A 23782-nucleotide genomic window follows, 5' to 3' on the forward strand; every position below is an offset into this window, starting at 1 on the left:
GAGGGAGAGGAGGTGGAGTGACTGGAGGGGGTAGTAGGAGGGAGGAGGAGGGAGAGGAAGTGTAAGTGACTGGAGGGGGTGAAGGAGGAGGAGGAGGGAGAGGAGGTGGAGTGACTGGAGGAGGTGTAGGAGGAGGAGGAGGGAGAGGAGGTGGAGATACTGGAGGTGGTGTAGGAGGAGGAGGAGGAGGGAGAGCAGGTGGAGTGACTGAAGGAGGTGTAGGAGAAGGAGGGAGAGGAGGTGGTGTGACTGGAGGAGGTGTTGGAGGAGGAGGAGGGAGAGGAGGTGGATTGACTGGAGGAGGAGTAGGATGAGGAGGGAGAGGAGGTGGAGAGACTGGAGGAGGTGTAGGAGGAGGAGGAGGAGGGAGAGGAGGTGGAGTGACTTGAGGAGGAGTAGGAGGAGGAGGAGGGAGAGGAGTTGGAGTGACTGGAGGAAATGTAGGAGGTGGAGGAGGTAGAGTAGTTGGAGTGACTGGTGGAGGAGTAGGAGGAGGGAGAGGAAGTGGAGAGACTGAAGGAGGAGTAGGAGGAGGAGGGAGAGGAGGTGGAGTGACTGGAGGAGGAGTAGGAGGAGGAGGAGGGAGAGGAGGTGGAGTGACTGGAGGAGGAGTAGGAGGAGGACAGAGAGGAGGTGGAGAGACTGGAGGAGGTGTCGGAGGAGGAGGATGGAGAGGAGGTGGAGTGACTGGAGTAGGACGGAGAGGAGGTGGAGTGACTGGAGGAGGTGTAGGAGGAGGAGGGAGAGGAGGTTGAGTGACTGTAGGTGGTGTAGGAGGAGGAGTAGGGAGAGGAGGTGGAGTGACTGGAGGAGATGTAGGAGGAGGAGGATGCAGAGGATGTGGAGTGACTGGAGGAGATGTAGGAGGAGGAGGAGGGAGAAGAGGTGGAGTGACTGGAGGAGATGTAGGAGGAGGAGGATGCAGAGGATGTGGAGTGACTGGAGGAGATGTAGGAGGAGGAGGAGGGAGAGGAGTTGGAGTGACTGGAGGAGGAGTAGAAGGAGGAGGAGGGAGAGGAGGTGGAGTGACTGGAGGAAGTGTAGGAGGAGGAGGGAGAGGAGGTTGAGTGACTGTAGGTGGTGTAGGAGGAGTAGGGAGAGGAGGTGGAGTGACTGGAGGAGATGTAGGAGGAGGAGGATGCAGAGGATGTGGAGTGACTGGAGGAGATGTAGGAGGAGGAGGAGGGAGAGGAGTTGGAGTGACTGGAGGAGGAGTAGGAGGAGGAGGGAGAGCAGGTGGAGTGACTGGAGGAGGTGTAGGAGGTAGTGGGAGAGGAGGTGGTGTGACTGGAGGAGGTGTTGGCGGAGGAGGAGGGAGAGGAGGTGGAGTGACTGGAGGAGGAGTAGGAGGATGAGGGAGAGGAGGAGGAGAGACTGGAGGAGGTGTAGGAGGAGGAGGAGGAGGAGGGAGAGGAGGTGGTGTTACTGCATGAGGAGTAGGAGGAGGAGGAGGGAGAGTAGGTGGAGTGATTGGACGAGGAGTAGGAGGAGGAGGGAGGGGAGGTGGAGAGACTGGAGGATGTGTAGGAGGACGAGGAGGAGGAGGGAGAGGAGGTGGAGTGACTTGAGGAGGAGTAGGAGGAGGAGGAGGGAGAGGAGTTGGAGTGACTGGAGGAAATGTAGGAGGAGGAGGAGGGAGAGTAGTTGGAGTGACTGGTGGAGGAGTAGGAGGAGGAGGAGGGAGGAGGTGAATTGACTGGAGGAGGAGTAGGAGGAGGAGGGAGAGGAGGTGGAGTGACTGAAGGAGGAGTAGGAGGAGGAGGGAGAGGAGTTGGAGTGACTGGTGGAGGAGTAGGAGGAGGAGGGAGAGGAGGTGGAGAGACTGAAGGAGGAGTAGGAGGAGGAGGGAGAGGAGGTGGAGTGACTGGAGTAGGAGTAGGAGGAGGAGGAGGGAGGAGGTGAATTGACTGGAGGAGGAGGAGGGAGAGGAGGTGGAGTGACTGAAGGAGGAGTAGGAGGAGGAGGGAGAGGAGTTGGAGTGACTGGTGGAGGAGTAGGAGGAGGAGGGAGAGGAGGTGGAGAGACTGAAGGAGGAGTAGGAGGAGGAGGGAGAGGAGGTGGAGTGACCGGAGTAGGAGTAGGAGGAGGAGGAGGGAGAGGAGGTGAATTGACTGGAGGAGGAGTAGGAGGAGGAGGGAGAGGAGGTGGAGTGACTGGGGAGGAGTAGTAGTAGGAGGGAGAGGAGGTGGAGAGACTGGAGGAGGTGTAGTAGGAGGAGGAGGGAGAGGAGGTGTAGTGACTGGAGTAGGACGGAGAGGATGGGAGTGACTGGAGGAGGTGTAGGAGGAGGAGGGAGAGGAGGTGGAGTGACTGGAGGAGGTGTAGGAGGAGGAGGGAGAGGAGTTTGAGTGACTGTAGGAGGTGTAGGAGGAGGAGGAGGGAGAGGAGGTGGAGTGACTGGAGGAGATGTATTAGGAGAATGATGGAGAGGATGTGGAGTGACTGGAGGAGTTGTAGGAGGAGGAGGAGGGAGAGGAGTTGGAGTGACTGGTGGAGGAGCAGGAGGAGGAGGGAGAGGAGTTGGAGTGACTGGGGGAGGAGTAGGAGGAGGAGGGAGAGGAGGTGGAGAGTCAGGAGGAGGTGTAGGAGTAGGAGGAGGAGGAGGGAGAGGAGGTGGAGTGACTGGAGTAGGACGGAGAGGATGTGGAGTGTTTGGAGGAGGTGTACGAGGAGGAGGGAGAGGAGGTGGAGTGACTGGAGGAGATGTAGTAGTAGGAGGATGCAGAGGATGTGGAGTGACTGGAGGAGGGGTAGGAGGAGGAGGAGGGAGAGGAGGTGGAGTGACTGGAGGAGGACTAGGAGGAGGAGGGAGAGGAGGTGGAGAGACTGGAGGAGGTGTAGGAGGAGGAGGAGGAGGAGGGAGTGGAGGTGGAGTGACTGGAGGATGAGTAGGAGGAGGAGGAGGAAGAGGAGTTGGAGTTACTGGAGGAGATGTAGCGGGAGGAGGAGGGAGAGGAGTTGGAGTGACTGGTGGAGGTGTAGGAGGAGGAGGGAGAGGAGGTTTGAGTGACTGGAGGAGGGGTAGGAGGAGGAGGAGGGAGAGGAGGTGGAGTGACTGGAGGAGGACTAGGAGGGGGAGGGAGAGGAGGTGGAGAGACTGGAGGAGGTGTAGGAGGAGGAGGAGGAGGAGGGAGTGGAGGTGGAGTGACTGGAGGATGAGTAGGAGGAGGAGGAGGAAGAGGAGTTGCAGTTACTGGAGGAGATGTAGCGGGAGGTGGAGGGAGAGGAGTTGGAGTGACTGGAGGAGGAGTAGGAGGAGGAGGGAGAGGAGGTGGAGAGACTGGAGGAGGTGTAGGAGGAGGAGGAGGAGGAGGGAGAGGAGGTGGAGTGACTGGAGGAGATGTAGGAGGAGGAGGAGAGAGAGGAGATGGAGTGACTGGAGGAGGAGGAGAGGAGGAGGGAGAGGATGTGGAGAGACTGGAGGAGGTGTAGGAGGAGGAGGAGGGAGAGGAGGTGGAGTGACTGGAGGAGATGTAGGAGGAGGAGGGAGAGGAGTTGGAGTGACTGGAGGAGGAGTAGGAGGAGGAGGGAGAGGAGGTGGAGAGACTGAAGGAGGTGTAGGAGGCGAGGAGGAGGGAGAGGAGGTGGAGTGACTGGAGGAGGAGTAGGAGGAGGAGGAGGGAGAGGAGGTGGAGTGACTGGAGGAGGATTAGGAGGAGGAGGAGGGAGAGGAGGTGGAGTGACTGGAGGAGGAGTAGGAGGAGGAGGAGAGAGGAGGTGGAGAGACTGGAGGAGGTGTAGGAGGAGGAGGAGGGAGAGGAGGTGGAGTGACGGGAGGAGGAGGAGGGTGAGGAGTTGGAGTGACTGGTGGAGGAGTAGGAGGAGGAGGGAGAGGAGGTGGAGAGACTGAAGGAGGTGTAGGAGGCGGAGGAGGAGGAGGGAGAGGAGGTTTGAGTGACTGGAAAAGGAGTAGGAGGAGGAGGAAGGTGAGGAGGTGGAGTGACTGGCGGAGGAGTTGGAGGAGGAGGGAGAGGAGGTGGAGTGACTGGAGGAGGAGTATGAGGAGGAGGGAGAGGAGGTGGAGAGACTGGAGGAGGTGTAGGAGGAGGAGGAGGTGGAGCAGGGCGAGGAGGTGGAGTGAATGGAGGAGGAGGAGGAGGGTGAGGAGGTGGAGTGACTGGAGGAGGAGTAGGAGGAGGAGGGAGAGGAGATGTAGTGACTGGAGGAGATGTAGGAGGAGGAGGAGGGAGAGGAGTTGGAGTGACTGGTGGAGGAGTAGGAGGAGGAGGGAGAGGAGGTGGAGAGACTGAAGGAGGTGTCAGAGGAGGAGGAGAGAGAGGAGGTGGAGTGACTGGAGGAGGAGTAGGAGGAGGAGGGAGAGGTTGTGGAGTGACTGGAGGAGGAGATGGAGGAGGAGGGAGAGGAGATGGAGTGACGGGAGGAGGTGTAGGAGGAGGAGGAGGAAGTGGGAGAGGAGATGGAGTGACTGGAAGACGTGTAGGAGGAGGAGGAGGGAGAGGAGGTGGAGTGACTGGAGGAGGAGTAGGAGGATGAGGGTGAGGAGGTGGAGTGACTGGAGGAGGTGTAGGAGGAGGAGGGAGAGGAGGTGGAGTGACTGGAGTAGATGTAGGAGGAGGAGGAGAGAGAGGATGTGGAGTGACTGGAGGAGGAGGTGTAGGAGGAGGAGTGTGAGGAGGTGGAGTGACTGATGGAGGAGGAGGAGGGAGAGGAGGTGCAGAGACTGGAGGAGGTGTAGGATGAGGAGGAGGAGGAGGGAAAGGAGGTGGAGTGACTGGAGGAGATTTAGGAGGAGGAGGAGGGAGAGGAGTTGGAGTGACTGGTGGAGGAGTAGGAGGAGGAGGGAGAGGAGGTGGAGAGACTGAAGGAGGTGTAGGAGGAGGAGGAGGAGGGAGAGGAGGTGGAGTGACTGGAGGAGGTGTAGGAGGAGGAGGGAGAGGAGGTGGTGAGACTGGAGGTGGTGTAGGAGGAGGAGGAGGAAGTGGGAGAGGAGATGGAGTGACTGGAGGACGTATAGGAGGACGAGGATGGAGAGGAGGTGGAGTGACACGAGGAGGAGTAGGAGGAGGAGGGAGAGGAGGTGGAGTGACTGGAGGAGATGTAGGAGGAGGAGGAGGGAGAGGAGGTGGAGTGACTGGAGGAGGTGTTGGAGGAGGAGGGGAGGAGGGAGAGGAGGTGGAGTGACTGGAGGAGGTGTAGGAGAAGGAGGGAGAGGAGGTGGAGAGACTGGAGGAGGTGTAGGAGGTGGAGGAGGGAGAGGAGGTGGAGTGACGGGAGGAGGAGTAGGAGGAGGAGGAGGGAGAGGAGGTGGAGTGACTGGAGGAGGAGTAGGAGGAGGAGGGAGAGGAGGTGGAGTGACTGGAGGAGATGAAGGAGGAGGAGGAGGGAGAGGAGGTGGAGTGACTGGAGGAGGAGGTGTAGGAGGAGGAGGGAGAGGAGGTGGAGTGTCTGGAGGAGGAGGAGGGAGAGGAGGTGGAGTGAGTGGAGGAGGAGTAGGAGGAGGAGGAGGGAGAGGAGTTGGAGTGACTGGAGGAGATGTAGGAGGAGGAGGAGGGAGAGGAGTTGGAGTGACTGGTGGAGGAGTAGGAGGAGGAGGGAGAGGAGATGGAGAGACTGAAGGAGGTGTAGGAGGCGGTGGAGGAGGATGGAGAGGAGTTGGAGTGACTGGAGGAGGAGTAGGAGGAGGAGGAGGGAGAGGAGGTGGAGTGACTGGAGAAGGAGTAGGAGGAGGAGGGAGAGGAGTTGGAGTGACTGGCGGAGGAGTACGAAGAGGAGGGAGAGGAGGTGGAGAGACTGGAGGAGGAGTAGGGGGAGGAGGAGGGAGAGGAGGTGGAGTGACTGGAGGAGGAGTAGAAGGAGGAGGAGGGAGAGGAGGTGGAGTGACTAGAGGAGGAGTAGGAGGAGGAGGGAGAGGAGGTGCAGTGACTGGAGGAGATGTAGTAGGAGGAGGAGGGAGAGGAGGTGGAGTGACTGGAGGAGGAGTAGGAGGGGGAGGAGGGAGAGGAGGTGGAGTGACTGGAGGAGGAGGAGGAGGAGGGAGAGGAGGTGGAGAGACTGGAGGAGGTGGAGGAGGAGGAGGAGGAGGAGGAGGGCGAGGAGGTGGAGTGAATGGAGGAGGAGTAGGAGGAGGAGGGTGAGGAGGTGGAGTGACTGGAGGAGGAGTAGGAGGAGGAGGGAGAGGAGATGTAGTGACTGGAGGAGATGTAGGAGGAGGAGGAGGGAGAGGAGTTGGAGTGACTGGTGGAGGAGTAGGAGGAGGAGGGAGAGGAGGTGGAGTGACTGGAGGAGGAGTAGGAGGAGGAGGGAGAGGAGGTGGAGTGAATGGGGAGGAGTAGGAGGAGGAGGGATAGGAGGTGGAGAGACGGGAGGAGGTGTAGGAGCAGGAGGAGGAGGAGGAGGGAGAGGAGGTGGAGTGACTGGAAGAGGAGAAGGAGGAGGAAGGAGAGGAGATGGAGTGACTGGAGGAGATGTAGGAGCAGGAGGAGCGAGAGGAGGTGGATTGACTGGAGGAGGTGTAGGAGGAGGAGGAGGAAGTGGGAGAGGAGATGGACTGACTGGAAGACGTGTAGGAGGAGGAGGAGGGAGAGGAGGTGGAGTGACTGGAGGAGGAGTAGGAGGAGGGTGAGGAGGTGGAGTGACTGGAGGAGATGTAGGAGGAGGAGGAGAGAGTGGATGTGGAGTGACTGGAGGAGGAGGTGTAGGAGGAGGAGTGTGAGGAAGTGGATTGACTGGAGGAGGAGGAGGGAGCGGAGGTGGAGTGACTGGAGGAGATGTAGGAGGAGGAGGAGGGAGAGGAGTTGGAGTGACTGGTGGAGGAATAGGAGGAGGAGGGAGAGGAGGTGGAGAGACTGAAGGAGGTGTAGGAGGAGGAGGAGGAGGGAGAGGAGGTGGAGTGACTGGAGGAGGAGTAGGAGGAGGAGGAGGGAGAGGAGGTGGAGTGACTGCAGGAGGAGTAGGAGGAGGAGGGAAAGGAGGTGGAGTGACTGGAGGAGGATTAGGAGGAGTAGGATGAGGAGAGAGAGGAGGTGGAGTGACAGGAGGAGGAGTAGGAGGAGGATGGAGAGGATGTGGAGAGACTGGAGGAGGTGTAGGAGGAGGAGGAGGAGGAGGGAGAGGAGGTGGTGTTACTGCATGAGGAGTAGGAGGAGGAGGAGGGAGAGTAGGTGGAGTGATTGGACGAGGAGTAGGAGGAGGAGGGTGGGGAGGTGCAGAGACTGGAGGATGTGTAGGAGGACGAGGAGGAGGAGGGAGAGGAGGTGGAGTGACTTGAGGAGGAGTAGGAGGAGGAGGAGGGAGAGGAGTTGGAGTGACTGGAGGAAATGTAGGAGGAGGAGGAGGGAGAGTAGTTGGAGTGACTGGTGGAGGAGTAGGAGGAGGAGGGAGAGGACGTGGAGAGACTGAAGGAGGAGTAGGAGGAGGAGGAGGGAGAGGAGGTGGAGTGACTGGAGGAGGAGGAGGGAGAGGAGGTGGAGTGACTGGAGTAGGAGTAGGAGGAGGAGGAGGGAGAGGAGGTGGATTAACGAGGAGGAGTAGGAGGAGGAGGGTGAGGAGTTGGAGTGACTGGTGGAGGTGTAGGAGGAGGAGGGAGAGGAGGTGGAGAGACTGAAGGAGGTGTAGGAGGCGGAGGAGGAGGAGGGAGAGGAGGTGGAGTGACTGGAGGAGGAGGAGGGAGAGGAGGTAGAGTGACTGGTGGAGGAGTAGGAGGAGGAGGGAGAGGAGGTGGAGTGACTGGAGGAGATGTAGGAGGAGGAGGAGGGAGAGGAGGTGGAGTGACTGGAGGAGGAGTAGGAGGAGGAGGAGGGAGAGTAGGTGGAGTGATTGGACGAGGAGTAGGAGGAGGAGGGTGGGGAGGTGGAGAGACTGGAGGATGTGTAGGAGGACGAGGAGGAGGAGGGACAGGAGGTGGAGTGACTTGAGGAGGAGTAGGAGGAGGAGGAGGGAGAGGAGTTGGAGTGACTGGAGGAAATGTAGGAGGAGGAGGAGGGAGAGTAGTTGGAGTGACTGGTGGAGGAGTAGGAGGAGGAGGGAGAGGACGTGGAGAGACTGAAGGAGGAGTAGGAGGAGGAGGAGGGAGAGGAGGTGGAGTGACTGGAGGAGGAGGAGGGAGAGGAGGTGGAGTGACTGGAGTAGGAGTAGGAGGAGGAGGAGGGAGAGGAGGTGGATTAACGAGGAGGAGTAGGAGGAGGAGGGTGAGGAGTTGGAGTGACTGGTGGAGGTGTAGGAGGAGGAGGGAGAGGAGGTGGAGAGACTGAAGGAGGTGTAGGAGGCGGAGGAGGAGGAGGGAGAGGAGGTGGAGTGACTGGAGGAGGAGGAGGGAGAGGAGGTAGAGTGACTGGAGGAGGAGTAGGAGGAGGAGGGAGAGGAGGTGGAGTGACTGGAGGAGATGTAGGAGGAGGAGGAGGGAGAGGAGGTGGAGTGACTGGAGGAGGAGTAGGAGGAGGAGGAGGGAGAGGAGGTGGAGTGACTGGAGGAAATGTAGGAGGAGGAGGAGGGAGAGTAGTTGGAGTGACTGGTGGAGGAGTAGGAGGAGGAGGGAGAGGAGGTGGAGAGACTGAAGGAGGAGTAGGAGGAGGAGGAGGGAGAGGAGGTGGAGTGACTGGAGGAGGAGGAGGGAGAGGAGGGAGAGGAGGTGGAGTGACTGGAGGAGATGTAGGAGGAGGAGGAGAGAGTGGATGTGGAGTGACTGGAGGAGGAGGTGTAGGAGGAGGAGTGTGAGGAAGTGGATTGACTGGAGGAGGAGGAGGGAGAGGAGGTGGAGTGACTGGAGGAGATGTAGGAGGAGGAGGAGGGAGAGGAGTGGAGTGACTGGTGGAGGAATAGGAGGAGGAGGGAGAGGAGGTGGAGAGACTGGAGGAGGTGTAGGAGGAGGAGGAGGAGGGAGAGGAGGTGGAGTGACTGGAGGAGGAGTAGGAGGAGGAGGAGGGAGAGGAGGTGGAGTGACCGGAGGAGGAGTAGGAGGAGGAGGGGAAGGAGGTGGAGTGACTGGAGGAGGATTAGGAGTAGGATGAGGAGAGAGAGGAGGTGGAGTGACTGGAGGAGGAGTAGGAGGAGGATGGAGAGGATGTGGAGAGAATGGAGGAGGTGTAGGAGGAGGAGGAGGAGGAGGGAGAGGAGGTGGTGTTACTGCATGAGGAGTAGGAGGAGGAGGAGGGAGAGTAGGTGGAGTGATTGGACGAGGAGTAGGAGGAGGAGGGTGGGGAGGTGGAGAGACTGGAGGATGTGTAGGAGGAGGAGGAGGGAGAGAGGTGGAGTGACTGATGAGGAGTAGGAGGAGGAGGGAGAGGAGTTGGAGTGACTGGAGGAAATGTAGGAGGAGGAGGAGGGAGAGTAGTTGGAGTGACTGGTGGAGGAGTAGGAGGAGGAGGGAGAGGACGTGGAGAGACTGAAGGAGGAGTAGGAGGAGGAGGAGGGAGAGGAGGTGGAGTGACTGGAGGAGGAGGAGGGAGAGGAGGTGGAGTGACTGGAGTAGGAGTAGGAGGAGGAGGAGGGAGAGGAGGTGGATTAACGAGGAGGAGTAGGAGGAGGAGGGTGAGGAGTTGGAGTGACTGGTGGAGGTGTAGGAGGAGGAGGGAGAGGAGGTGGAGAGACTGAAGGAGGTGTAGGAGGCGGAGGAGGAGGAGGGAGAGTAGGTGGAGTGACTGGAGGAGGAGGAGGGAGAGGAGGTGGAGTGAGTGGAGGAGGAGTAGGAGGAGGGAGAGGAGTTGGAGTGACAGGAGGAGATGTAGGAGGAGGAGGGTGAGGAGTTGGAGTGACTGGTGGAGGAGTAGGAGGAGGAGGGAGAGGAGGTGGAGAGACTGAAGGAGGTGTAGGAGGCGGAGGGAGAGGAGGTTTGAGTGACTGGAGGAGGAGAAGGAGGAGGAGGAGGGAGAGGAGGTGGAGTGACTGGTGGAGGAGTAGGAGGAGGAGGGAGAGGAGGTGGAGAGACTGAAGGAGGTGTAGGAGGCGGAGGGAGAGGATGTTTGAGTGACTGGAGGAGGAGAAGGAGGAGGAGGAGGGAGAGGAGGTGGAGTGACTGGTGGAGGAGTAGGAGGAGGAGGGAGAGGAGGTGGAGTGACTGGAGGAGGAGTAGGAGGAGGAGGAGGAAGTGGGAGAGGAGATGGAGTGACTGGAGGACATGTAGGAGGAGGAGGAGGGAGAGGAGGTGGAGTGACTGGAGGAGGAGTAGGAGGAGGAGGGTGAGGAGGTGGAGTGACTGGAGGAGGAGTAGGAGGAGGAGGGAGAGGAGGTGGAGTGACTGGAGGAGATGTAGGAGGAGGAGGAGGGAGAGGAGGTGTAGTGACTGGAGGAGGAGGTGTAGGAGGAGGAGGCAGAGGAGGTGGAGTGCCTGGAGGAGGAGGAGGGAGAGGAGGTCTACTTACTGGAGGAGGTGTAGGATGAGGAGGAGGAGGAGGGAAAGGAGGTGGAGTGACTGGAGGAGGAGTAGGAGGTGGAGGGAGAGGAGTTGGAGAGTGGAGGAGGTGTAGCAGGTGGAGGAGGAGGTGGTGTTACTGGAAGAGGAGTAGGAGGAGGAGGAGGAGGTGGAGGTGGAGTCACTGGAGGAGGACTAGGAGGAGGAGGGAGAGGAGGTGGAGTGACTGGAGGAGGTGTAGTAGGAGGAGGAGGAGGGCGAGGAGGTGGAGTGACTTGAGGAGGGGTAGGAGGAGGAGGGAGAGGAGTTGGAGTGACTGGAGGAGATGTAGGAGGAGGAGGAGGGAGAGTAGTTGGAGTGACTGGTGGAGGAGTAGGAGGAGGATGGAGAGGAGGTGGATAGACTGAAGGTGGTGTAGGAGGCGGATGAGGAGGAGGGAGAGGAGGTGGAGTGACTGGAGGAGGAGTAGGAGGATGAGGAGGGGAGGAGGTGGAGTGACTGGAGGAGGAGTAGGAGGAGGAGGGAGAGGAGGTGGAGTGACTGGGGGAGGAGTAGGAGGAGGAGGGAGAGGAGGTGGAGAGACTGGAGGAGGTGTAGGAGGAGGAGGAGGGAGAGGAGGTGGAGTGACTGGAGGAGGAGTAGGAGGAGGAGGAGGAAGTGGGAGAGGAGATGGAGTGACTGGAGGACATGTAGGAGGAGGAGGAGGGAGAGGAGGTGGAGTGACTGGAGGAGGAGTAGGAGGAGGAGGGTGAGGAGGTGGAGTGACTGGAGGAGGAGGAGGGAGAGGAGGTGGAGTGACTGGAGGAGATGTAGGAGGAGGGAGAAGAGGTGGAGTGACTGGAGGAGGAGGTGTAGGAGGAGGAGGGAGAGGAGGTGGAGTGACTGGAGGAGGAGGAGGGAGAGGAGGTGTAGAGAGTGGAGGAGGTGTAGGATGAGGAGGAGGGAAAGGTGGTGGAGTGACTGGAGGAGGAGTAGGAGGAGGAGGAGGGAGAGGAGGTGGAGTGACTGGAGAAGGAGTAGAAGGAGGAGGAGGAAGAGGAGGTGGAGTGACTGGAGGAGATGTAGGAGGAGGAGGAGGGAGAGGAGTTGGAGTGCTGTTGGAGGAGTAGGAGGAGGAGGGAGAGGAGGTGGAGTGACTGGAGGAGGAGTAGGAGGAGGAGGGAGAGGAGGTGGAGTGACTGGAGGAGGAGTAGGAGGAGTAGGAAAAGGAGGGAGAGGAGGTGGAGTGACTGGTGGAGGAGTAGGAGGAGGAGGGAGAGGAGGTGGATAGACTGGAGTTTGTGTAGGAGGAGGAGGAAGAGGAGGGAGAGGAGGTGGAGTGACTGGAGGAGATGTAGGAGGAGGAGGAGGGAGAGGAGGTGGAGTGACTGGAGGAGATGTAGGAGGAGGAGGAGGTAGAGGAGATGGTGTGACTGGACGAGGTGTAGGAGGAGGAGGGAGTGGGGGTGGAGTGACTGGAGGAGGAGTAGGAGGATGGAGGGAGAGGAGGTGGAGTGAATGGAGGAGATGTAGGAGGAGGAGGAGGGAGATGAGGTGGAGTGACTGGAGGATGTATAGGAGGAGGACGAGGGAGAGGAGGTGGAATGACTGGAGGAGGAGTAGGAGGAGGAGGGAGAGGAGGTGGAGAGACTGGCGGAGGTGTAGGAGGAGGAGGAGGGAGAGGAGGTGGAGTGACTGGTGGAGGAGTAGGATGAGGAGGAGGGAGAGGAGGTGGAGTGACTGGAGGAGGAGTAGGAGGAGGAGGGAGAGGAGGTGGAGTGACTGGAGGAGGAGTACGAGGAGTAGGAGGAGGAGGGAGAGGAGTTGGAGTGACTGGTGGAGGAGTAAGAGGAGATGGGAGAGGAGGTGGATAGACTGGAGTTGGTGTAGGAGGAGGAGGAAGAGAAGGGAGAGGAGGTGGAGTGACTGGAAGAGATGTAGGAGGAGGAGGAGGGAGAGGAGGTGGAGTGACTGGAGGAGATGTAGGAGGAGGAGGAGGGAGAGGAGATGGTGTGACTGGACGAGGTGTAGGAGGAGGAGGGAGAGGGGGTGGAGTGACTGGAGGAGGAGTAGGAGGATGGAGGGAGAGGAGGTGGAGTGAATGGAGGAGATGTAGGAGGAGGAGGAGGGAGATGAGGTGGAGTGACTGGAGGATGTATAGGAGGAGGACGAGGGAGAGGAGGTGGAATGACTGGATTAGGTGTAGGGGAGGAGGGAGAGGAGGTGGAGTGACTGGAGGATGTGTAGGAGGAGGACGAGGGAGAGGAGGTGGAGTGACTGGAGGAGGTGTAGGAGGAGGAGGGAGAGGAGGTGGAGTGACTGGAGGAGGAGGAGGGAGAGGAGGTGGAGTGACTGGAGGAGGAGGAGGGAGAGGAGGTGGAGTGACTGGAGGAGGTGTAGGAGGAGGAGGGAGAGGAGGTGGAGTGACTGGAGGAGGAGGAGGGAGAGGAGGTGGAGTGACTGGAGGAGGAGGAGGGAGAGGAGGTGGAGTGACTGGAGGAGGACGAGGGAGAGGAGGTGGAGTGACTGGAGGAGGTGTAGGAGGAGGAGGGAGAGGAGGTTGAGTGCCCTCCCAGGCCTGTGATGTCCCCAATGGATAAGTTGCCAGAGGAGCTTCCTGCAAGCAGCAGCCTCTCCATGGATGATTGAAATGAGGCCCACTTTTGGGGTGACTCAGAGAGTTAAAGTCGGAGAGTATCCCACCTGCACGATGCTATTTACAAACCCCAAAATAGGCCATGGCCAGTTTCCACCCCAATAACTTCGTGAACTAGAAGGTCTTTGCCCCAGGAAGCATAATTTTACCTTTGAGGGAGCACAACAACGGTTCATTGAAGTGATTCTTGGGATGAGGGATTTGTTCCATGAGGAGGAATTGGATAGTGTAGGCCAATGTTCTCTGGAGTTTAGAAGAATGAGAGAGAATTTCATTGAAAAGTGTAAAATTCTGAGAGGAATTGACCAGGTCAATGCTGAGAGGCTCTTTGGCCCTGGCTGGAGAATCTACAACTGGAAGGCAGAGTTTCAGGATAAGGAGCTGGTCAGTTAGGAATGTGAGAAGCAGAAATTCCTTCACTCAAAGAGTGTGAATCTTTGGAATTCTCTACTCCAGAGAGTTATGGATACTCAGTCGATGAATCACAGAGTCAGAATCACAGAATCACACAGTGCAGAAGAGGCCCTTCGGCCCATTGAGTCTGCACCGACATGTGAGAAACACCTGACCTACCTACCCAATCCCATTTACCAGCACTTGGCCCATAGCCTTGAATGTTATGATGTGCCAAGTGCTCATCCAGGTACTTTTTAAAGGATGTGAGGCAACCCACATCCACCACCCTCCCAGGCAGCGCATTCCAGACCGTCACCATCCTCTGGGTCAAAAAGCTTTTCCTCACATCCCCCTAAACCTCCTGCCCCTCACCTTGAACTTATGTCCCCTTGTGACTGACCCTTCGACTAAGGGGAACAGCTGCTCCTTATCCACCCTGTCCATGCCCCTCATAATCTTGTACACCCCGATCAGGTCACCCCTCAGTCTTCTCTGCTCCAACAAAAACAACCCAAGTCTATCCAACCTCTCTTCATAACTTAAACGTTTCATCCGAGGCAACATCCTGGTGAATCTCCTCTGCACCCCCTCCAGTGCAATCACATCCTTCCTATAATGTGGTGACCAGAACTGCACACAGTACTCCAGCTGTGGCTTCACCAAGGTTCTATACAACTCCAACATGATCTCCCTACTTTTGTAATCTATGCCTCGACTGATAAAGGCAAGTGTCCTATATGCCTTTTTCACACCCCACTAACATGCCCCTCAGCCTTCAGAGATCTATGGACACACATGCCAAGGTCCCTTTGTTCCTCAGAACTTCCTAGTGTCATGCTGTTCATTGAATACTTCCTTGTCAAATTACTCCTTCCAAAGTGTGTCACCTCACACTTTTCAGGGTTAAATTCCATCTGCCACTTACCTGCCCATTTGACCATCCCGTCTATATCTTCCTGTAGCCCAAGACTCTCAACCTCACTGTTAACCACCCGGCCAATCTTTGAGTCATCTGCAAACTTACTAATCCTACCCCCCACATAGTAATCTATGTCGTTTATATAAATGACAAATAATAGGGGACCCAGCACAGATCCCTGTGGTACGCCACTGGACACTGGCTTCCAGTCACTAAAGCAACCTTCTGTCATCACCCTCTGTCTCCTACAACTAAGCCAATTTTGAATGCACCTTATCAAATTACCCTGTATCCCATGTACCTTTGCCTCCCAAGTGGGACCAAGTCAAAGGCTTTGCTGAAATCCATATAAACTACATCAACTACACTACCCTCATCTACACCCCTGGTCACCTCCTCAAAACATTCAATCACATTTGTTAGGCATGACCTCCCTCTGACAAAGCCATGCTGACTATCCCTGATCAAACCTTGCCTCTCCAAATGGAGATAGATTCTCTCCTTCAGAACTTTCTCCAAGTTTCCCTACCACTGACGTGAGACTCACTGGCCTGTAGTTCCCTGGCTTATCTCTACAATCCTTCTTAAATAGCAGAACCACATTAGCTGTTCTCCAGTTCTCTGGCATCTCCCCCGTGGCCAGAGAGGAATTAAAAATTTGGGTCAGAGCCCCTGCGATCTCCTCCCTTGCCTCCCTCAGCAGTCTGGGACACAAATCATCCAGACCTGGAGATTTGTCCACTTTTAAGCCTGCCAACACCTCCAATACCTTGTCACTCCCTATATCAATTTGCTTAAGAACCTCACAGTCTCTCTCCCCGAGTTCGATACCTTCATCCTCATTCTCTTGGGTGAAGACAGATGTGAAGTATTCATTCAACACTCTAGCAATGTCCTCTGGCTCCACCCATAAATTGCCCTCTTGGTTCCTTATGAGCCCTACTCTTTCCCTGGTTATCCTCTTCCCAATGATATACTTCTACAATATCTTGGGATTTGCCCTACTTTTACCAGCCAGAGCTTTCTCCTATCCCCTCTTTGTTCTCCTAATTGCTTTTTTAAGCTCCACCCTGCACTTTCTGTACTCCACTAATGCCTCTGCTGATTTGCTTCCCTTGTACCTGAGAAATGAGAATATTCTATGTGGAGATCGATAGAGTTTTTTTAGACTTTATGGAAATGGAGTTGAGGTTGGAGATATTGAATGGTGGAGCAGCTTGAGGGGCCGAATGGCCTATTCATGCTCCATTTCTTATATTGTTAAAATAATAGAGGGAGAGGAAAATTTTGAGGTAATGGATTAAGAAGTTTAATTACAAAGTAATGAATTCACAAAACCAATGGGTGGAGGACAAGCGAGAGGAAAAGATGTGTCTCATCCTGGTAATGCAGCATTCATTACCCATCCGCAGGTCCCCGCCAGGGATAAGAAATTCAGTTTCCAAGGCTTTTTTCCCAATCATTGTTATGGCTTTAGTGGAAGATTCTCAGAAACCCAGTTTACCCAAAATCTCTGAGTCTCTGCAGATATTTCAACAAAGTTTCCAGTCCACAACTGGGAGGCCCTATGGGAAAATTAATGGCACAAGAATTAACCATGTAGTGTTGGACTGGAATTACCTCAGTGTTATGATCCAAGCTGAGGCTACCTCTGGACAAGCCTGATCCCAGAGTGGAACCCAGCTGGATAGATCCTAACTTTTAGTTGTTTGTTTAGATACATGGAGAGGAGCTACTGAACAGAGTCACAGGAGTCAACTGAACTTTTAACAAAAGAATAAAACATTTATTAAGCAAGAAAAGATGAGCTCTAGTACAATACTCTTTCACCCACAACTATCCCTTTACTTTTGTAAGCAGATTTGTAAGGATGTTGATGGCACAGGCTGGTGAGAGGGAGTACATAGAGGAAAGTATGAATGAATGTGGTTACCCAGGGGCGAGGAACATTGGATGGAGAGTTTGAAACCCTGGAGGTGAACCCTTGCAGAAGGCGGCTGAGAGAAACCATCAGCTCAGGAGAAGATTCCAAAGTGAGTTTTTGGTGAGCGGAGATTGGAATCCCTCATGTAAAAGATGGAGTTCAGTAAGACCGGTTAGCTAGCAGTGTGACAAGCGTCTAAGGGGAGCTGATGAGGGATCCAAACATTTGTTTGGGGTGGCATCTGTCACTTGCTTTCAGAGTGTGGAGTCTAACCACAAGTTGCCTATTGGTTTACAGGGACTGTGAACTTACTGTGAACCTTAGAGTATAAGAAAGCTCTTGTAACTGGTGCTATCCTTACAAATCTGTATATATCTATAAAGGTATAGCTGTGGGTGAATGAGCATTGTAATATAGTTCATCTTTTTTTTAATAAATATTTTCTTTTGTTAAAATTTCATCAGCTGACTCCTCTGACTCTGTTCAGTAGCCACTCTTCATATATCTAAACAAATAAAAATTAGGATCTATCAAGCCGGGTTCCACTTTGGGATTTGAATTGTCCGTAGTAACATCAGCTGGGATCATAATATTCCACAGATGTTGCCTGATCAGCTGTTTTTCCAGCCTTTTTTGTTTTTAATGCAGATTTCCAGAACTGCAGTATTTTGTTTTTGTGTCTTCAGTGAAATTAATGGACTCAAAACAATGGACAGTGAGATCTCCTGATACCTGCCTGCCAAGAACATTCTGCACTCCAGACACACAGTCAGAGCACTTACCCCAATGTGTACATGGACTTGAGAATAATGATGTGAGTTGACAGATAGCTGGGGAGCAACTCCTGTATCTGGTAAGGAAATGTAACAAGAGCTGAATCTTAGAATTTAGCATAAGCCAGTTAAAGTGAATCTGACTGAAAAAGGATTGAAGATGTGCTGTCTCAAACAGTTTGGTCTTGGATTCAATTAAGATTTTTAAGGAGAGAGGCAACAGCAAAAGGGTTTAAAGAGAAATGGAATAAAGGTGCAGAATTGGGATTAAAGAGATAAAGAGCTGGCATTGCTAACTAACTGAAGGGAAGCCTGATAAACTGTCCAGCTCTGCTCTACTCAAACCTTGAGCGTGGCATACAGAGCAGTAATGTTTAACACAAGGTATTTCTTAATCTTCTAAAGAGTGTGAATAGCATTATTCTTTGACTCTAAAGGAGAGTTTTATTGTAATAAATGAAGGAATTCCCAGGTTTTGATCAAGGTAAATCATTTTTTGTGGTTGTTTAAAGTGATGGAATATAATCTGTGTGAAGATAAATAGCAGCCGAATTGTCATTAAGGGCTAAGGAGGATGCTCATTGAGAGAGGTCAGAATGAGCTGTATCCCGATGACCGATTGGCTGTTGCTGTTAGAATGTTTACAGAAATACAAGTTTGTTCAGATGCTGAAGTCTGGTTCACACTGAAAGGCTCCATAGTTCAACCTCAGTCACCTCATCGAAATTACAGCAGCCTGTAGCTCTGTGTCACTTCCTTCATTCATTAGAAAGATTTAATTACTCTGGCCAAAACTCACAGTGTCTTTTTCATAACTCTGAATGAACAGTTATTTCATATTCTTCAGACAACACTGATTTCCAAAGTGTTTGCAATCGGCTTGATGACATCAGAGGTAATTCATTTATACTCCCTGAAGGGCTGTCTTTGGTTGAGATGATTTTCTGATTGTGCACTGGCTGACTGCAGTTTAATCCATCAGCTTTGTACAGGGCTGTATTTTGTTGGGAGCCTCAACATCAGGAACTGTCTCTGTCAGAACCTCTGAAAAATAAAATGAATGGAGTCAGAAGGTGTTGGTGGTCCAGAAGGTGTCCAGCTGATCGGGATGGTAGCTCCCTCACTGCCTGTGTGGCCTTTACTGAGGGTGGGTTTGGGCTTTTTCACAGGCTTCTTGAATCCAAACCAAAAACGGTGTCTACAACACATCCAACACGTCTCAAACATCACATTACATCACAGAGTTGCCAAATAGCCAAGTATCCGAATCCTACCCTGCCCTCTCACCTTTGTCTCCCCCTGCTTCCCAACCTCACCCCCCCCAACACCTTCATCCCTCCATTACCAACCTCACCGCACCCCACCCCCACCCCGGTACACCTTCCTCTCCCACTCACAGCTAGAACTTCCACTGCACCCCCCCCCTCCCACCATTCACCGATCATCGTACCAGCCCATGTTGAATTCTGTGAGGTTCTGCAGCATGAACAGAGCCCATGGAGGGTGGGGCAAGCCCACGACAATCCGTGAAGTTCAAAGCCTCAGCAAAGTTGAAGCTGCTGCGTGAAGACCTCCCCCCTTCCGAGAGCTGCTTCACCAGCGGAGCCATGTCCGTGAGAATCCACCCAGCGTGCGAGGCACGTGTTCCCCAGGGTCTGGGAGCTGTCAGACTCCAGCATCTTCTTCTGCCCGGATGTCCGCGATGTGAGCAAAGCCCGAACGGTAAATCCCGACATCTGCACGTCCCACTTGTCTAGGCCGGCATGTTTACCTGGTAAATCTGGTGTGGGGCGGACGATTCCAGGCGCGCCTTACTTTGCATCCCATTGGTGGGATGGAAATCGGGTTCACACCGGCTTCCAGCGAGATTCGCATCCCGCTGCATTGTCGGATGATCCGGCTGTGATTTCATGCCGGTGTGAAATCGATTTCTGCCCCTCCCACCAAATTCTCCCCTCGGACCCCCACCCGTGTTGAGGCCCACCACAAACAGGAGTGGAAAACTCCAGCCAGTCTAATAGATGGAGGCAGGGAAAGGCTGACCCCAATGCTGTGGATGGTGCAAGGTGGCTGCATGCAGACTAGGGAGAGGATGGACTGGAATAGATTATTCAGAGGTCAGGTGTGGGTGGGAAGAAAACCCCAAAGCTGGAGATCGAGTCCTTGGCTACAGGGATAATGTCCCCTAGTCACAGAGACGATGATTGTGACTTTGATGCTATGTCAATGGTATCACCTGTTTGGAGACATTGAACATTGACTTGCAGGATCGATGATCCGAGTTTATCAGCTTCCATCCCACCACAAACTCCATCCCTTTACCACTGACATCCCATCCCTCTCTGATCTCTCTCATTGTCTGACCCAGTCTGTTCAGAACCTGCGCTTTCTGTTTGACCCGAAGTTAACCTTCAAGCCACATTCGCACTTCAGCACCATGACAGGTTATTGTTCACCATGACTCTGCCTCCCCCCAACCGCTGCTGAACCCCTCACCTGTGTCTCTGTCACGTCCAGACTCAAACATTCCAACACAGTTCTGGCTGGCACCTCATCTTCCACCGTCCATAAACTTCAGATCATCCAAAATTCTGCTACCGGATCCTAACTAGTCTCACTTTTCACTGATAGAAACTCAGATCCAGGATAAATACTGGACCTCCTGTGCAGTCAAGCACAGAACATGCAAATCATTCATAGAATCCATCACAGAACATTCTCCACTTCTTTACACAATAGAAGCTTTTTTTTTATTCATTTACAGGATGTAGGTGTCGCTGGCTGGGCCCAACATTTACTGCCCATCCCTAATTGCCTTTGAGAAGGTGGTGATGAGCTGCCTTCTTGAACCGCTGCAGTCCATGTGGTGTAGGTACACCCACAGTGCTGTTAGTGAGGGAGTTCCAGGATTTTGACCCAGCGACAGTGAAGGAATGGTGATATATTTCCAAGTCAGGATGGTGAGTGACTTGGAGAGGAACTTCCAGAGGGCGTTGTTCCCATCTATCTGCTGCCCTTGTCCTTCTAGATGGTAGTGGTCGTGGGTTTGGAAGGAGCTGCCTAAGGTACAGCAAATAATTAAGATGGCTAATGGAATGTTATCCTTTATTACGAGAGGGATTGAACATAAGAGCAAGGATGATATGCTTCAGTTATACAGGGCATTGGTGAGACTGCATCTCGAATACTGTGTGCAGTTTTAGTCTCCTTATTTAAGGAAGGATGTAAATGTATTGGAGACGGTTCAGAGGAGGTTTACTAGATTGATACCTGGAATGAGTGGGTTGTTTTATGAGGAAAGGTTGGACAGACTGGGCTTGTTTCCACTAGAGTTTAGAAGAGTGAGGGGTGATTTGATTGAAGTTTACAAGATCCTGAACGACCTTGACAAGGTGGATGTGGAAAGGATGTTTCCTCTTGTGGGTGAGTCCAGAACTAGGGGGCACTGTTTTAAAATTAGGGGTCACCCTTTTAGGACAGAGATGAGGAGAATTTTTTTCTCTCAGAGGGTTGTAAGACTTTGGAACTCTCTGCCTCAGAAGGTGGTGGAGGCGGGGTCATTGAATATTTTTAAGGCAGAGGTAGATAGATTCTTGTTAGGCAAGAGAATCAAAGGTTATCGAGGGTAGATGGGAATGTGGAATTAGAAACACAAACACATCAGCCATGATCTTATTGAATGGCAGAACAGGCTTAAGGGGCCGAATGGTCTACTCCTGTTCCTAGTTCTTATGTTCTTAATCTCCCTTTGAAATTCAAACAACCTCTCAACTTATCTAAGAATAAAAATGTTACTTTGTTCATTTCCATTTCAAAATGTCACCTTTGATGATCTAAACCTTGCAGTCTGACTTTCAGTTTAATTAAATTAGTTACACACCATAAATATATGCACACACACAACTCAGCACCCATAAGCCTGCTTTAAAGTATCCCACAGTAATATTAGGAAAAATAATACTTCCTTTACAATGTGGAAACAGAAATTAAAGATTCTGAAATTGACCTTCCTCTGATTAAATTGGTCAAGGAGAATGTACCTAAGAATCTAAGTGTGATATTAAGTTACCTTCCAGAAAACTGTCAAAGTAATTTACAAGAGCAGTTGCAGTCACGCAAAGCAATTTGTGGAAATAGACCAGGGAAGACAAATTTGGCTTTGCATGATGTTGATGTGGGGAATTCAGTTTCAATAGGGCAACACCCATATAGATTACATCCAGTAAAATTGGCTCAATTGTGGAAAGAAATTTAATTTATGCTTGAAAATGACATATTAGAGCCCAGTCTCCGTAATTGGAGTTCACCCATTGTAATGGTGCCAAAACCGAATGGATCACAAAGACTATGGCCAGAATATTGCCATCGGTGTGTGGGGGCGGGACCAACACAATGACACGCAAAATTACACGCAATGACTTCAGGCGTGCATCCCGACATCATCACACATCATTTCGATATTTTGTTCAGCCTATTAAGGCCATTAAAAAACCAATTAAACATATTAGCAACCACCCTTAAGGTAGGCGGCAGACAAAGAGCCCAAGTAGCCTTTGTGTTTTACAGGAATCCTCATCCACGAGCGGGATGAGGTTTCCTGAAGGTTTTTATAAAATAATTAATAATTTTTGCACAATTCACAAACATGTCACAGCTCATGTGACACTGTCACATGATGGGACATGTTTAAGTAATTCTTTTCCTCCTTTATTAAAAAGTTTTACTATCAATTTAATCTCCTCAGGGAGATTGCTGCGATCTTTCACACGCACATGCGCAAAAGAGCACTGGCCCTGACTGTCCCTCCTCCCTCCGCCCGCACAGGGAGCGCTGAGCACTACCAACTGCGTGTCATGCTGGGTGGGCCTTAATTGGCCCTCCCATTTAAAATGGCAGCACGCAGCCAATCGCAGGCGGCGATCGGCTCGGTGACCACTCCCACCCACTCCCACCCAGCCTGCCCAATGTGGGTTAGATGCAGCCCTATATATTGTTACCACAATGTAAACACAGTAATAAAGGCAGATTGATATCTTGTTCCATGACTGGAGGATTGAATCAAGAGATTGGGACAATCAGCATTTATCACAGAAACTGACACACAGCGAGGATATTGGCAACTACGCTTATCGGAAAGGACAAAAGAGATATCCGTTTTTGTGACACTGGATGGCCTACATCAATGCAAAGTAATGCTCTTTGGTATGAAAAATACAGCAGCAACATTTCAGAGACTAACAAACAAGGTAATTGAAGGACCGAGCAATTGTGCTGCCTATATTGATGATTTAGTGGTATTCAGTCAAACCTGTGAGGAATATCTACCACCTTTAAAGGAACTATTTGATCGACTGCAGGAAGCCAATTTGGTTGTAAATTTGGCTAAGATTGAATTTGTGAAAGCGCAAGTTACATATTTAGGCCGCACTGTTGGACATGATCAGGTGGCCCCAGGAGATGTGAAAGTAAAAGCTATTGTGGAATTCCCAGCGCCTACAACAAATAGGGAAGTTTTGAGATTTCTGGGCATGAGTGGATTTTATCAGAAATTCATGTCAAATTTCAGCAGAGTCGTTATTCCACCAACTGGATTAATGAAAAAGAACAGGAGATTCCAATGGGCACAGGAGCGTCAGACTGCATCTGGCAGCTTGAAAGTTGTACTAACCACTACACCTGTTCTAGCCACATCTGAATATGCAAAGCAGTTTAAAATGGCGGCTGACGCCTGTAATGTGGCTTTTGGTCTGTGTTGCTACAGGCAGATGAACTGGGACTTGAGAAACAAGTGGGATATTTCTCACGGAAGTTGAATGTGCATCAGAAGAAATATTTAACTGTAGAAAAAGAGACTTTAATTTTGACCTTAGTTTTGCAGCATTTTGAAAAGTATGTTGCAAACAACTCTTCAGGGACAGTTGTAAGCTTGTGTGTGTGTGTGTGTGTGTGTGTGTGTTTGTGTGTGTGTGTGTGTGTGTGTGTGTGTTTGTGTGTGTGTGTGTGTGTGTGTGTGTTTGTGTGTGTGTGTGTGTTATGGATAATTAAACTGGAGGAAGGTTCATAAAGACAGCTTGTCTGTGGGAACTGAGGGAGTGCCTTTTTGACCTTAGATTTTTCCTAAAATCAGTGAGTTTATTAGTTAATATAATTCCATTGCCAATAAATGTACATTTCCAATAAAGGAACACAAATTAACTCTGAAGCATTCCATAGTTTGCTGTTTAATTATTTTCCCAGTTTTTTTAAAGTTTAAAATCCCATCATATCTGAAAATGTTCAGAAGAGAAGATTCCTTTTCCTGAAATTTCGGCCTTTTGATTGAGTTAACACAAGTCTGCTGGTTCTATCCAGTCCTTCCTCACTGGGCCGTGTTTGATGGGGAATATCTTGTGGTCTAGACTTGCACATTGTGGGTGGGTGTCAGCTCACTACTCTCAACAGGAGATGGAGGGAATAAGAGAAAATAATCCTTTTGCGATTCAAACCTATTGTAGTTTTGCATGACCTGTTATCATTTTAATCTTAGATGTAAAAATATGGCTTTACGTGGAGCAATTGAGGTGGGACACTTTATATTGAAGTATCCCTCATGTTTTAGCACTCAGTAGCAGGTGAGATATAAACTGCTCTCAGAGCGCTTTGGGATGATTTAAATCAGCCTAGTTTTTACACAATGTCAGCTCCTTCTCAATTGGCCAATCCAGTTAATATTGAGTATGAGAAACTGACCTGAAATCAGCAAAATTCCGTGTGCATTTATCAGCAGCAGAGCTCCATCCACCCTTCCAGAATTAATTAATTAGCTGTCGTCTCTCACTACCTTCAGGTG

General features: G+C 52.5%; 1 protein-coding gene across 1 annotated transcript in view; it reads right to left on the bottom strand.

Moving 5' to 3' along the window:
• The window catches only part of LOC121287002 (proline-rich extensin-like protein EPR1), a 70958-nt gene extending 52093 nt beyond the window's left edge, over positions 1-18865 (bottom strand). Inside the window, exons 1-10 of the mRNA XM_041204416.1 lie at positions 18725-18865; positions 16963-17030; positions 15761-15821; positions 10790-11018; positions 10422-10619; positions 9972-10387; positions 9505-9795; positions 2241-2268; positions 1007-1653; positions 98-676 (exon numbers count right to left, since the gene is read on the bottom strand). Of these exons, the coding sequence (XP_041060350.1) occupies positions 98-676; positions 1007-1653; positions 2241-2268; positions 9505-9795; positions 9972-10387; positions 10422-10619; positions 10790-11018; positions 15761-15821; positions 16963-17030; positions 18725-18865 (2658 nt within the window). The remainder of the gene's footprint in view (positions 1-97; positions 677-1006; positions 1654-2240; positions 2269-9504; positions 9796-9971; positions 10388-10421; positions 10620-10789; positions 11019-15760; positions 15822-16962; positions 17031-18724) is intronic.
• Between the last annotated feature and the right edge of the window lie 4917 nt (positions 18866-23782).

This window comes from Carcharodon carcharias, chromosome 14 (assembly GCF_017639515.1).
Source record: "Carcharodon carcharias isolate sCarCar2 chromosome 14, sCarCar2.pri, whole genome shotgun sequence".
In the NCBI taxonomy this organism is placed as follows: Eukaryota; Metazoa; Chordata; class Chondrichthyes; order Lamniformes; family Lamnidae; genus Carcharodon; species Carcharodon carcharias.